This window comes from Vombatus ursinus, unplaced genomic scaffold (genome assembly GCF_900497805.2).
Source record: "Vombatus ursinus unplaced genomic scaffold, bare-nosed wombat genome assembly UNPS02014784.1, whole genome shotgun sequence".
Taxonomy (NCBI): domain Eukaryota; kingdom Metazoa; phylum Chordata; class Mammalia; order Diprotodontia; family Vombatidae; genus Vombatus; species Vombatus ursinus.
Window position 1 is genome coordinate 1,506,138 of NW_020954562.1, and position 14,958 is coordinate 1,521,095.

General features: G+C 40.6%; 1 protein-coding gene across 2 annotated transcripts in view; it reads right to left on the reverse strand.

Moving 5' to 3' along the window:
* The window catches only part of RNF150 (ring finger protein 150), a 337,900-nt gene that overhangs the window by 65,409 nt on the left and 257,533 nt on the right, over positions 1-14,958 (reverse strand). For both annotated transcript variants that reach the window (XM_027866842.1, XM_027866841.1), the window contains one exon: positions 2,594-2,690. In XM_027866842.1, the coding sequence (XP_027722643.1) occupies positions 2,594-2,690 (97 nt within the window). The remainder of the gene's footprint in view (positions 1-2,593; positions 2,691-14,958) is intronic.

Below are 14,958 nucleotides of genomic sequence, written 5' to 3' on the forward strand. Positions count from 1 at the left end.
CTCTCCATCCCCCTTCCTATCTCTCCTGTCTCTCTCCCCCCCTCTCTTCTCTCCTCTTTTTCATTCTCTTTCTCTCTCTCTCCCCCTCCCTGTCCCTTCTCTCTTCCCCTCCCTCACCTCTCTTAAGAGGCAGCTTGGCACGGTGAATAGAGTTATGGACTCTTAGTCCAGAAAAATCTGGGCTCATGTCTCACCTCTGACATTTACTAATAATGTAACCCTGGCTAAGTCACTTAAATTCTCTGGGTCTCAGTTTCCTCATCTGTAAAACGAAAGGGTTGGACTAAAAGGTTTCAAAAGGCCCATCTGGCTCCAAATTTATGATTCCTTGTAAAAAGTGCTTAGTACAGTGCCTGGCACATAGTAGGTACTATATAAATGCTTATTCCCTCCCTCCCCAGCCCAGCTCCTTTCAATCTTTCCTATTTCTCTATCTATATAAATATAATCACATATATTAGAGCCTTTTGGATTTGTAATTTCGTGGCTGTAGGGAATGACTAATGTGCAAATCCATCCTTAGATGCAGACCAACAACTCATCTATGACTCAATCTTCCGAGAATTGCCCAGGCAGGCACTGAACCCAGGTCTTCTTGACCACAAGATCAACCCTCAGTCCATGACATTCTACCTCTCCTATACCTCATGTTGTTGTTTTTGTTCAGTTGTGTCCATCCCTTTGTGACTCTGTGGACCATACTGTCCATGAGGTTTTCTTGGCAAAGACACTGGAGTGGTTTGCCATTCCCTTCTTCAGGGGATTAAGGCAAAGAGAAGTTCAGTGACTTGCCCAGGGTTGGATATGAACTCAGGTCTTGACTCTAGGCCTAGCACTCTATCAACTGAATCTCTGTATCTCCTGTAAATGCACATAATTTTTTAAAAATTTTTTTTTACAGAAACTAGACATAGCCTAAGTATAAGCAGAGGAAATTCTTGATACATTGAGTTCTAAGAGCGTTTTTCTAAGGCACACACATGGGGGGTGATAGCCTGGGTTTTGAGCCATCTTTTCTACTCATAATGGATCTTCCTCATGCAGCCTGTATTTATGACCACAGACTGACAATTTAGTGGTCTGCTCCTCCAATGCCTGTCCGGTTCTGTATTCACACAAGCTGATTTGTGTTGTGAGCATAAACCATTGCGATCAGCACACAGCTAGCATGAAGGCAGCTGGGACATGAGAAGAAAAGCCATGCTAAATGCATGTCATTGCAATCTATCACTGCCCTTCAAGGCGCCCCCTCTTCCTTCTCTACTGTCACTAAAGCTCTAGCAGAATCAAAGAGTTAGCCCAATTTCTTCCTTTCAATGATGATTCTTATCAAAGTTTCTTTTTCATTAACATCAAGGGATGGTTCATCCTCCTTTCATCTCACTGTCATCATTTGGAGTGAAGGGTGACAAGGGTAAGGCAGGGGAAAAGGGGGCAGGGTAGGGAGGGAAGGATTGCTATCTGGGGCTCCTGTCCTCATTATGGTCTGGCTTTTTTCAAACACCGCCTTTTGTTTAACTCTCCTCTTTCTTGCACAACCCTGGGATCTGGGAGTTTGGCCTGGTGCCTGCCCTCATCTGTTCAGGAAGAACGTACATATAACAGCTGGTGGTTCACTAGCCACCATTGTTAGTGGGCTAAACTTGACACGGTCCTGGAAAAGTCTTTTTTTCCTCAGCTTGAAGCCAGCTGGCTGGAGTCTCCTCACTGGGGGAGACACTGAACTTTTTATGGATATATGGAACTGAGGGGATTAGTCTGACAGCTGAGTGGAAACTAGGCCTTGCTTCCAATATCCTGGACACTGAAGAATCCACACACAAATCTTTATTTAACAGCTAAACAGAGTCTCTGAGGCATTCTCTCCCATCACTGCTGTGCTCCCTCATGTTGTTAGGAAGGCTGTATGCCAGCTTCTGAAGTGGGTTGAAGACTAGTATTCAGGTTGGACCCAGAGAATCAAGTAACATTAAAAAAAAAGCAATCGATGCAATTCCCCTTTGGTGTTGAACAGGTGATAGAAATACAATAGATGTATTACATAAGTGAACACAGATCCGTGCTTTCCTCACTTTTGTGAACTCTCACTATTCATGCAAATCATAACCAGAATAGGACTTAGTAGAGGCATTTCTTGATATTCCTAGAGGTTAAGCAACTTGCTTAAGGTCACACAGAACCTAAGTGTCAGAGGTGGGATTTGAACCCAGGGGTTCTAGACTTTAGGCTCAGTGTTCTTCTCACTGTACCTGTCTCATTGTTAACAAGAAAAAGAGAATGGTAATTGTATTAATAGCATCTTGACACTGAAGGATAATGATAAAAATGAAACAGTGGCTGGGAAAACCCCTAGTGATGAAAGTGCTCATGATGAGAACAAAATGGGAGGAAAGATGCCCCCAGACATAGGAGCTCATGTGGGGTTAACTCAAATGGTGTCACTCCTGTGACATCCCTATCCTGGGGAGGGCTACAATGGAGCACTCAGAAGAAGAAATTCCCAGGCAATGACTTACGATTCTTTTCCCTTTTGTGTTCATGAGCAGGTAGAAAAGAAAAGGAGGAGATGGGTATGTGAGGGGGAGTTGCTTACCGGGATACCTAGGGCCTTAAGGATGTTCATCTTGCACATGGGACAGGTTCGATGGTCTAACAGCCATGGGTCCACACAGGATTTGTGGAAAAGATGCCTGCAAGAAGAATCATAGAATTTTAGCCCTGGACATCATTCAGTCTTTCCCACTTCCCCATGAGGACCCTGAGACCAATCAAGGTGAAGTGAATTGACCAAAGTCACAATGGAAGAATCATGTCCAGGACTGAAGCCCCCATCCCTTTATTGTTAGTCTAGAATTCTTTTTTTGGCAGCTAGGTGATACAGTGCACAGAGCGCTGGGCCTGGAGTCAGGAAGACTCATCTTCCTAAGTTCAAATCTGGCATCAGATGCATACTAGTTATATGACACTGGGCAATCACTTAACCCTGTTTGCCTCAGTTTCCTCATCTGTAAAATGAGCTGGAGAAGGAAATGGCAAATCACTCCAGTATCTTTGCCAAGAAAACCCCCAATGGGGTCATGAAGAGTTGGACACAACTGAAACAACTGAATAATAGTGGTTTTTTTGTCATGATAACAGAAATATGTTAAGAATCTTATTTATCCTGGTTCAAGAGGGTGTGAATGTGAGTGTGAGTGTGTGTGTGTAAGTTTTGCCTAACAACTTTCAGAAAATGTGGGGCATGTGGAAGCAGGGAGGCTTCTCTCCTGCTCTAGCATGACAGGAACATGGCAGCTTCCCATCATCACCAGGAAGAATGTTAGTGGACAAATATACAAAGACAAGCATACAGAATGCCTTTTTATTCCTTCTTTTGGATACAGTAGAAAGAAAGCTGGATTTAGAGTCTGAAGATTGTCTGAGCCCCTGTCCTGTCATTTACTAACTCTACCATTTACTTCTCCCAGTCTTAACTCATTTCCTAATCCGTAAAATGGGACTAATGTTGGACTGCCCACCTCCTTGGGCTGTTTTGAGGATCAAGTGAGATAATTTGTATAAAGCCCTTTGTAAATTGCAAAGTGCTATATTAGTTATTATTATTATTATCCTCAAATAAGACAGCTGTCTCTGCCATACTCTCAAGTTATAACACAAAAAAATTGGTAAATTCATATGTGTGCTACTATGAAGATGTTATGAGGAATCAAAGAAGGGAGATTATTTTTGGTTGGGGTATCAGAGAAGGCTTCATGAAAGAGGAGACATCTACGCTAGACCTTAAAAGATGGACAGGACTTCAGAAGGCTAAATTGCAGAAGAGCATTTTCCAGATGGAAAGAACTATTCCAGCAATAACATAGAGGTAGGAAAGTGCAGAATATGTCCAAAGAGCTTTCAGGAACATAGTATGGTAGGAACAGAGACTAGAAAGGGGAAAATATCATGAGATAAAGTAGTTTGGAGCCAGATTATAGAACACCTTGAATGCCAGACTAAGGAAAATGGTCTCTACTCAGTAGTCAGTGGGGAAAGTGAGTGATTTATCTGACTAAAGAATATAGAACAGAGTGGAGAGGTGTGGGGCCTGATGGCAGGTTGATTGACTAGGTGACTAATTTGATAGGCCAAGTGAGATTAAATAGTGGCCTGAACTGGAGGGGACAGATAGAAGAGTTACTGCAGAAGTAGAATCCATAGACTTGCTAACCAACTGGAGGTTAAGAGTTAGGGACAGGAGAAGTCAAAGGAGCCCCTGAGATTTCTAGCCCAAGTAAGTGGGAAAATAAGGAATTATTAACAGAATTAGTAAAGTCAGGTAGAGGAACAATATTTTTTGGGGGGGGCAAAGGGGGAGAACTATGATGTCTTCTTTTGGACATTCCCTTCAATCCAATTCAGGTAACATTTATTAAGTACCAGTTACATGCCAGACACTGAGCTGGGTATTGGGGATATAAAGACCAAAAAAAAAAAATGGGAAGAAGAAATGGTTCCTGCCCTCAAGAAACTTACATTCTAATTAAGAAGATACAACATACATGCAAATAAGTAAATACACAGTAATTTTAAGAGGGAAAGAGTAATAAGACTTATTTCTAATATCTTTTTATTTCTATTGCCTCTTAATTCTAGTGACTTCCCTCTGGTAATTATTTTCCATTTATCCTGCATATAGTTTTGCTTTTTTTTTTTTTTTGCATGTAGTCTCCCACTTCGACCGTAAACTCCTTGAGTGCAGGGACTGCCTTTTGTCTCTTTTTGTATCCCCAGAACTTGGTACGGTTCCTGGCACATAATTAAATATCCAGTTTAATAAATGTTGATTGATTCATAACTCTTGGGAGCGGGGACAGGGAGGACACGTGCCATTTACAGTGCTAGCATGACGTTTAGGTCCATGTCTAGCAGGAAGTTAGAAATATGACTCTGGAGGTTAAGAGAGAGGTCAGGGCTGGAAAAAAAGAGATCTGGAAGTCATCTGTATAGAGGTGATCATTGGATAAGATGGCCAAGGAAGGAAGTAGAGAAGAAAAGTGAGAAAGATAACTTTGTAGGAAGAGAAGTCATTGAAGGATGAAGGGTAGGAGCAGTTGAAGATGTAGAAACAAAAGTAGGAGAATAGTGTCTGGCCCTTCATTTCTAAGCCGCCATCCTTGGTCAGACCTTTATCCCTTCATGTCTGGACTACTGAAGTAGTCTTCTAAATGACCTCCCTGCTTCTGGTCTTCCACCCTTCCCATCCACCTTGCGCAATGTCAGTAGATGAGTCTTCCTAAAGCACAGGTTGGTGTTAATCCCCTGCTTAAAAATCCTTAATGGGTCCTCTTTGCCTACTAAGTCAAATACCATCAGTGTAACCATGTGTACCTTGTCTTTACTTTATGTCATTTTCAGGATGTGGAAAGGAAGTCATCGACTCAAAAGGAAACAAGGGGATAGCAAAGGTCAAAAGAAGGATTGAAAAGATAAAACACATAATTATTCTAGTCCAGGGGCATGCTGGAGCTAGCTTGAACTCGACATATGTTAAATTTTCAGCATGAACATCTGATATACCTCAGAGATCAGCAAATGCTACAAATTAGGGTTTGATTCATTGTTCTGTTGATTGTCTAGGCTTTAGAGAGTGATGGAGAAAAATGTTTATAATGCAGAATATACTAAAAAAAAAAATGAGTAGCATGTACTTTTTCCCCAACCCAGAGAGTCAGTTCTCAAAAATTTACCATCACATCCATGCTTGTTTTTAACAAATATGCTGAGTGCCAACAAGGCAGGATGAAAGGATTGAAAGCTAGAAAGGGCAGGAGGGATGACCTAGTTCAGTTCCTTCCTTTTACAGATGAGGAGACTGAAACCCAGAGAGTTGAAGTGCCACACAGGTAGCAAGTGCCACATAGGGGGTAAGCAGCAGAGCCTGGATTCTAACTGTGATTCCTCTGACTCCCAATACAGGGCCTCTCCTACTACTCATCTTTACATAGTATTTGTCGCACACACCATAAAATCAGATACTCTTAGAATCCTTTATGCTGGGCTGCAATCTACATTCCTTACCCTGTCCCTAAACAGAGAAGAAAAATCCAAGAGAGCAGATGGATGAACACTTAAAAAACAGAACCAGGAGGGAAGGGCACCCAAAGTCTAAAGAAGAAGTCAATCAACCAATAAGAGACATTTGTTAAGCATCCATTATGTCAGGCGCTGTGTTAAGTACTGAGATACAAAGATCCAAATAAAAATCTCCTAGAGTATAGCGTCTACGCACTTTCTCCCTGCTTTGTACAGTTCCCGGCATTTGTCATCACCAATAAACACTGTTAGCAGGCCCTTTGACAAATGGCCATATGAACAACTAGACACACTATTTTCTTCCCTGAAGAGAGGAAATGGTCATAAGCTGCAATGAGAAATGGACTCATGAACACAGGAGAGAGTCAGCAGGAATGTTGATTAAGGGAAACTAAGAGCCAGTGAAGTTCTCCTTCCTTTTTCTGGTGAGGGGAGGAAGGATGTCCAGACCTGTGATTTTATCGGTGTGAGGAAACACCCTCCGCCATGCAGAAGGAGAATTTATCTAATTTATGAGCCTAGAGGAATTGCCAGGAACAACTAGAGTTTAAGTGACTTGCCACCCATGATTTTGTTTGTTGTCTAATCTTTTTAGTTGTGTCTGACTCTTTGTGACCCCATTTTGGGTTTTCTTGGTAAAGAGACTGGAGTGTTTTGCTGATTCCTTCTCTAGCTCATTTTACAGATGAGGAAACTGAGGTAAACAGGGTTAAATGACTTGCCCAGGGTCATACAGGTAGCAAGTGTCTGAGATCAGATTTGACCTCATTTGAGTTTTTCTGACTCTAAGCCCAGCACTCTATCCACTGCACCACCTAGCCACCCCTAATCATGTCACCCATGATCACACATACCAATTATAAGTGAGAGGCAATATTTGAACCCATGTCTTCTTGGATTTTAAGGCCACCCCACCAGCCCACTTTGTCTCCCCTTTTACACACATTCAAATAGGAGACATACATAGGATGCATAGTTCTCTACTTTTAGGCTCAATGGAACAGTAAAAACCTTAGAGAAGAATCAGGCTTTTTACAAACATTAAATAAAGCTAATCACAATTATATATTTACATACACATACATACATGTGTATAGAGTCTTTATATAAGTCTATGCATACCTATGTACACGCATGTATGTATATGCTTATACACAGATAAGTTTCATTTGTTTTCTTGGAAACTTGGAGGAGTGGTGGTGTGGTGGTCTCTCTTGCCTAGGCTGGAAGCGCAGCAGCTACTCATGGGTCTGATCCCACTGCTGATCACAAGAAAGCACTGACCTGCTCCATTTCCATTTCTTTTCTTTTTTTTTTTTTTTTTAGTGAGGCAGTTGGGGTTAAGTGACTTGCCCAGAGTCACACAGCTAGGAAGTACTATGTGTCTGAGGCCGGATTTGAACTCGGGTCCTCCTGACTCCAAGGCCAGTGCTCTATCCACTGTGCCACCTAGCTGCCCCTCCATTTCCATTTCTGACCTGAGTCAGTCTGTCCTTCATCAAGCAGCCTGGCGGCCCCTCACTCCCCATGGGACTTATCAATATGGTACCTGACTTGAGTGCACTCACCTGATTGGCTTTACCAAATTGGTACCTGACCTGAGTGTGGATGCCTGATTGACTTTAAACACGTTCCCCACCCCCACCCCTAACTCCAGCTCTGAACTCCTGATTTGAAGAGAACTACCAGCCTTGGAATACCACATCTAGCTACATACTGGTTTTTAAAAGCAAATAATTTGGACAACATGAGAATTTGATTTGTTGAGCTATGCATATTTCTTAAGAGCATTTTCTTTTTAAAAATAGTTCTTTTGGGGGAGCCGTGAGAGAGACAAATTCTTGTAAAAGTAAATAAATAAATTTTTAAAAGAAAGATAAAAACTTAAACTCATGCAAAACTTGTTTTCCAACTTGATGGATTTTTATATCCTTGAGGTTTTTTTTTAATGTTTTCATGGTTTATCTATACTTCCTTATGTGATATTCTTTCTCTTTTTCATAATATTTCTCTCCTCTCCTCTTCTCTTCTATATCTCCCTTTTCAACATTGCAGATGGAGGGAGGGTGTTTGTTTTCCAGTCTCCCTGACTTGTCCATGTCTGTTGGCTTCTGCCTCCATTAGAGACCTTGCTACCAGAGTTGAAAGGAAGACGACTCCATCCTCCCTCTGGCATTGGCTCGCACTGCTCCTTCTCCCTAAGACAACACAGCTAATAAGATGTGGGAGCCACACTGGTGCCTACAGAGAACCAACACCAATGCAGCCTTTCCCAACTGGAATGCTCTCTAAATGGGTCTATATTAAGCTGGTACTCCGCTTTGGAGCCCCTTAAACAACTTATTTGTCATGGTGTTCTACACAACATAAGTGAATTTTTTATTAGCAAACATGGAAAACCTTTTCACAGTGTCTCTGGGTTGGATTACAACCACACTTCACGACCCTGTTGGAAAAGAAAAGGTATTTTGGGGGCAACCTAATGTACTTCCAATGCATCTGTTGTCACACTGATGTTACTTCTCTCAAGTGTATTTAAGAATTCATAGGAGCATGGTATGTAGAGCTGCAGGGGACTTTCCAAGTCTTCTAGCCCAGCCCCCTCATAATAGGGATGATAGAACAGAGACCAAGAGAAGCGATGTGATTGACCCAAGGTCAGAAAGGTAGAAAATAAGTGGAAGAACCTCATTTGATTCCAGCTTTTTGGATTCCAAAATTCCTTTCAATGGTACTATGTTGCCTCCTAGCCTCCTCATCTCAGAGCTCCTCTGAGTCTTGGAGCTGAATCCAAATACGATGTGTCACTAAGGTTCTGTGCCCTGGCCATGAACTTTTGTCACTTGGATAGGAGGTCAAGACCAAAAAAAAAAAAAAAAGGAGAAGTTTGTTTGGTGTGCACTCAACTGACCCAGAACGCCAAAACTAAAACTATGAAATTCAGTTCAATCTGACAAACATCTATTAAGTGCCTCCCATGGGCAGAGTATTGCAGATAAAAATGCAGAAATGAGACAGTCTGTACGCAAGGAACTTACTCTTTCCTAGGACAACTAAAGATTGTAGAAGGAAAATTAGAAGGCTTCATGAATAAGTAACCACTTAAGCTTAGCCCTGAAGGAAGACAAACTATCTGAGGGACCAGTGAGGAAGGAAATAATTCCAGTCAAGGAGAATGTCTTGGGTCTCAGAATGCCAGTTTAGTTGGTAATAGAGTTCATGATAGGGAGTAGTAATAATAATAACTAATGTTTATACAGTACTGTAAAGTTTGTAACATGCTTTACATACATTATCCTTCTTTCCTTCTTCCCCTTTTTCCTTCCTTTCTTCCTTTTCTTTCTTTTCTTCCCTTCTATTCTCTTTCTCTCTCTTTCTTTCCCTCTTTTCCATTCCTCCCTCCCTACTTCATTCCCTCTCTCTCTTCCTTCCTTAAATATATCAAAATTATAAAAAGGTTTTACTGGTACCTACAGGAGATGGATAGTGACCTTCTCCTTTTGGCCTTATTTTGTTGTGAGGCCTTTCTCTCCTCCTACTCTTTTCCACAGAAAATAAAAAGTTTTGGAATTGAGAAGCTAGTAGACCTTGAACCCAAGAGTTCCTGGAAAATTGTTGGGAAATTATTTTCTGCAAGAATGATGCCTGTCAGGGGCAGCTAGGTGGTGCAGTGGATAGCCTTGGAGTCAGGAGGAGCTGAGTTCAAAGCCGGTCTCAGACACTTGACACTTCCTAGCTGTATGACCCTGGGCAAGTCACTTAACTCCGATTGCCTCACCAAAAAAAAAAAATGATGCCTGTGCAATTAACTGCTAGAAATTAATTGGGAAACCACACAGACCTTTTAGCCCTAAGACAGAAAGAGAAGACAGAGAAGTCTTTGACAGAGACACAAGCCTCAGTGACCAAGAAACATTTGAAAATTAGATTTAGTTCTGAAAGTAGCTGGAGATGGCTGTGCTCTGAGATCTTCTCATGTGCAGCAAAGAATCTTCTTTTAGAAAAAAAATTTTAATTTCAGGCAAGGCTTGATCTGAAAGATAGACCAGGGCCACTTTCACATAGCCAGTCCCCTCAAACTTAATTCCTATTTTTGAACCTTATTTCCTGATTAATGAAACTTGCATTATCTGTATGAAGTATGGGATGTCTCCAAGTCTGTTTGTCTATCCTCCTTTCTCCCCTTCCCTCCTCAATATTTTAATACATTCTCTCTCTCTCTCTCTCTCTTTTTACACCACAGTCTCTTTCCAGCTACCTCTTCCTCCCACCCCCTCTGCTACATTAACCTCTCTCATTACAGAAGGACTAAAAAGGTAAACCTTCTGATATAGGAGCCACAACTGAATGTGTAACACAGTGCATTTGTAGGTGGACTCATAAGATCTGCATCCCCAAATTACTACATCACCCCACTACTATGTTGATATGCTTCTCCTTGGCATATATCAGTGTTAGTCACAGTGAGACTGATTTGAAAAGCAGTTCCTGGTATTTTTGATCATCTGTGAAGCACTTCCTAGAGTTCATAGGATTTAGAGCTGGCAGAAGTCACCAAGCACAGCCCCCTCATCTTGCAGAAAAGGGACCTGTGACCCAGTAGGATGAAGTCACACAGTAACAAGTAACATGACCTGAGCGAAGTTCCTTCTGGGGGTCATTTGCTGTTGGGAAAGAGCAGGACCATTTTGGGAAGTGCTATCCGGAGTGGACAACAGATGAATCCGCCAATACATTAAATGGTGTAGATATGAAATGACTCACACACTTTTGATCCTTTATTTCTATCAACATTCCGGCTTTGGAAAATAATTTTGTGGTCTTGAAGAGAGGCATCTTCCGGTCAGAGTGGGAGAGGGGGAGAGGGGGAGATGGCAATAACTAGTCAATGATACTAAGGCCTAACAGTATGAAAAGAACAGAGGTAGAGTTTTAGTCTCCGCCTAGGAGATGTAAAGTCTGAATCACCGTCACTGATTATCTTTGATAGAGGGATTCAACGAAGACTTGAATGGAATTTGAACGGTTGGGCCCTTGAGGAACAATGGGAGAGCCATTCCTATTTCCTATATCTTAACTTTGTTTTCTACCCATTGCTAGTCCTATGAACGAGTGAATTGGAAGCCATCGGTTCAGCGCACCCTGGGGTTGCCCTAAATCCTCCGCTGTTCAGTGCTAAGCCAAAAGCACACCAGTCAGATTAATCTTATCTGTTTTGCTTTTCTATTTCATTCTCTCTTCCTTCCCTCCTCCTCCTTTCCCACTCTAATCTGACAGTAAGATCTCAACCAAGAACACCAATTGTAACGTTCTATAATATTATGCTCATTTTCCTCTTTCCAGTATGAGAATATCTATTTAAGTGTATGTATGTGTATGTATGTATATATATCTATATCTATATCTATCTATCTATCTATCTATCTATCTATATATATCTTTTTTTCCCAATCATCAAAAAGCTGAGGCAGCTAGGTGGCACAGTGGATAGAGCAACAGCCCTGGATTCAGGAGGACCTGAGTTCAAATCCAAACTCAGACATATAACACTTACTAGCTGTGTGACCCTGGGCAAGTCACTTAACCCCATTGCCTAATCAAAAAAAATAAAAAACCAAAAAAAACCCCAGAAAAAACAATCATCAAAAAACTGCCTTCTATATGTAAACTTCTATAACACTGTGCTCATTTTCTTAACTCTTTCCAATGAGAAAGGAATTTATAATTTTCCTATTAATCAATATAATATGTGTAATGAATTTACTAATAATTTAGTTTTCTCAAGATCTGTCTTTTCCAGCTTGTGAGTCAGACTCACAATGTAGCTTGAACTGATCAATCACACCTTGACAAGGCTCACAATCACTGGCGTCCTTCTGCCTGCGTACCTGAAGTGAAGCGAATCAGAGACTGTAGAACCTGTTCCTATCACACAACTATGGCTCTGTACTTCAGGGAAGGTGGTCACAACCCCCAAAGACTTGACTTCAGAATTGTTGTATTGTGGGACTTGTAGGTTTCTTGTGGGAAACCACTTGTAATCTACCTTCTCTCCTCCTTCCCCAGTTGTGATTTAAGTATATAACCTGTGCTAAGGGAACCTTCTTCACTCTGAAACTGGTTAATTAAACTACTTGATTACTGGCACTCCTGTCTCTAGGCCTGCTTTGTGTGACCCTGAGCATTTTCATGTTAGAGACTGGCTCAGTAAAAATCCTATTAACACTAACATGAGAATAGTTATTTAAAAAAAATTCAATCATCAAAAAATCTGCTTTCTTTTCTCTCTCTTTAAGCTAGGTGGTGCAGTGAATAGAGTGCTAGGCTTGTCAGTCAGGGGAATCTAGTTCAAATCTGGTTTTAAATACGTACTAGCTGTATAACTTTGGATGAGCTATCACTATCTGCCTCAGTTTCCTTAACAGTAAAATGGGAATAATTATAGCACCTACCTCTGAGAGCTGTTGTGAGGATGAAATGAAATAATATTCAAAAAGTGTTTAGTACAGTGCCATAACAGAGTAGGCACTTAATAAATGTTTCCTTCCTTCCTACTCCAACCCTTCAATATAGAATTAAAGAAAAACAAAGGTCCTGTTGCACACTTGTAAAGTCAAGCAAAATAAATGTCTGAATTGGCCATGTTTATATATATATATATATATACGTATTATATATATATATATATATAATACATATATACACACATACACAATACATACATAAAATATATATGTATGTATATATTTGTAAAATTTATTTTGCTTGCCTGTACAAGTGTGCAACAGGGCTTATTTTTCTTTTATTCTAAATTGAAGAGTTGGAGTAGGAAGGAAGGAAAGTAGCATTTATACACCCATGCATACATATCTTATGTATTACATATATTCTATATCCACATATATATGGATATGTGTGTGTGTTTATTTTGTACTGAGTCCTTCACTTCTCTATCAGGATATGGGTAGCATGTTTCATCATTAGTCCTCTGGAATCATGGTTGGTCATTATGCTGATTAGAGTCCCTAATTCTTTCAAAGCCATTTGTCTTTACCATGCTGTTGTCATCCAAGATTAGAATATTTAAAAAAGGAACCATGCCAACATTATCAAAATCTTAAAAACACAGCATCTTCCACCTTGTTTAGTGAAACATACAGGTCATGTCGACTTTCCCCTATCCTCCCCCATGGTGAGTAACGGAGTGCAGTGCAGAAGGTGATGCAGGATGTTGCTGGACCCCAAGACCTAACTGTCCAGGCCCTTCCTAGGCAATAACAACAACAGCTAGCACTTATACAGCCCTTTCAGGTCTACAAAGGGCTTTGCAAATATTAGCTCATTTTATCTTCAAAATAATCCTGAGAAGCTTAAAGGAGAGTGATTTACAGAAGATGGGAGGAGAGTGATGTATGTTGAACCATTTGTGAAGAGACCCAATAGCCAGGTGTTGTTATGGAAAGAAAGAAGTGCTCCACTTAGAGTAATACAGATACGAATTCAATTCCTGCTTCAGATACTTATCAGCTGGGTGATACTTAGCCTTTCTCAGCCTTAGTTTCCTCATCTGTAGAATGAGGATAATAATAGCACCTACCCCCCTGGGTAATTGTGAAGACCAAATGAGATAATATGTATAAAGAGGTTTGCAAGCTTCAGAGAACTATAGAAATGGTAGCTATTATTATGATGATATTGGAGTGTCTATTGAGATGGGCATTCTACATTGTTTACTGGAATTCCTTACTAGCTATTAGAAATGCCTGGTCCTGAGAACCATGTCAAAGCTCAAGGGCCACTTCATAGAGAAGGAGGCAGTCTCTAATTTCTTTTAGCTGATAGAATTCCCACTTGAAATTATATGATAGCTATTTTGTACATATTTTCTACAAGTATCTTGTTATCTAATTTATTTATCTACATACACGTGTACATATATACATACATATATATGTGTGTATGTATACTGAGAAAGGAATTTATAACTTTCATATTCATCGATATATGTGTAATGAATATACCAATAATTTAGTTTTCTCAGAGCTGCCTCTCTGGCTTGGGAGTCAGAGATCACAATGCAGCTTCAACTGATAATCAAAACTCTGACAACACTCATGATCACTGGACCTTAGGTGAAGCAAATCACACAACTCTGGGTCTGTACTTTAGGGAAGATGGTCACAACCCCCAAAGACTTAACTCCAGAATTGTTGTATTGTGGGACTTGTAGGTTTCTCATGGGAAACCACTAAATGATTATTTGTGATCCACTATCCCCCCTCCTTTCCCAGTTGTGATTTAAATATATAACTTGTGCTTTTACTTCAGCTAAGAGAACATTCCTCACTCTAAAACTGATTAATTAAACTACTTTATTACTGGAACTCTCATCTCTAGGTTTGCTTTGTGTGACTCTGAGCATTCTCAGGTTAGAGACTGGCTCAGTGAAAATCCTGTTAACAATACATACATGTATGTATGTATGTATGTATATATGGTACCTTCTTCCCTTCTCCCTTTATAGACTGAGGTCCTTGATGGTGGTCCTTTTTGTTATTGTATAGTCCAGCGCCTAAGGCAAAGAGCATTATGCCATGTAAGAGCTTAAGAAATATTTATTGAAATGAAATGGATGAGAAGGGAGGGCAAGGGAGAATCAGGAGTTCAACAATGAGTTTGAACTGAGAAAATTCTGGAGAGAGTGAAGGGGAAGGAAAGGGGAGCTTGGAAAGGCATCCCTAGCATGGTCTAGCTTGTTTCCTACCCAGAACTACACAGTATGTAACTCTTCTAATCACAAAACATCCTCCTTCCTGTTCTCTCTCTCCTTCCTAATATTATACTGTGAGCATACTCCTTTAATAGGTTAAGGAATGAATTTCA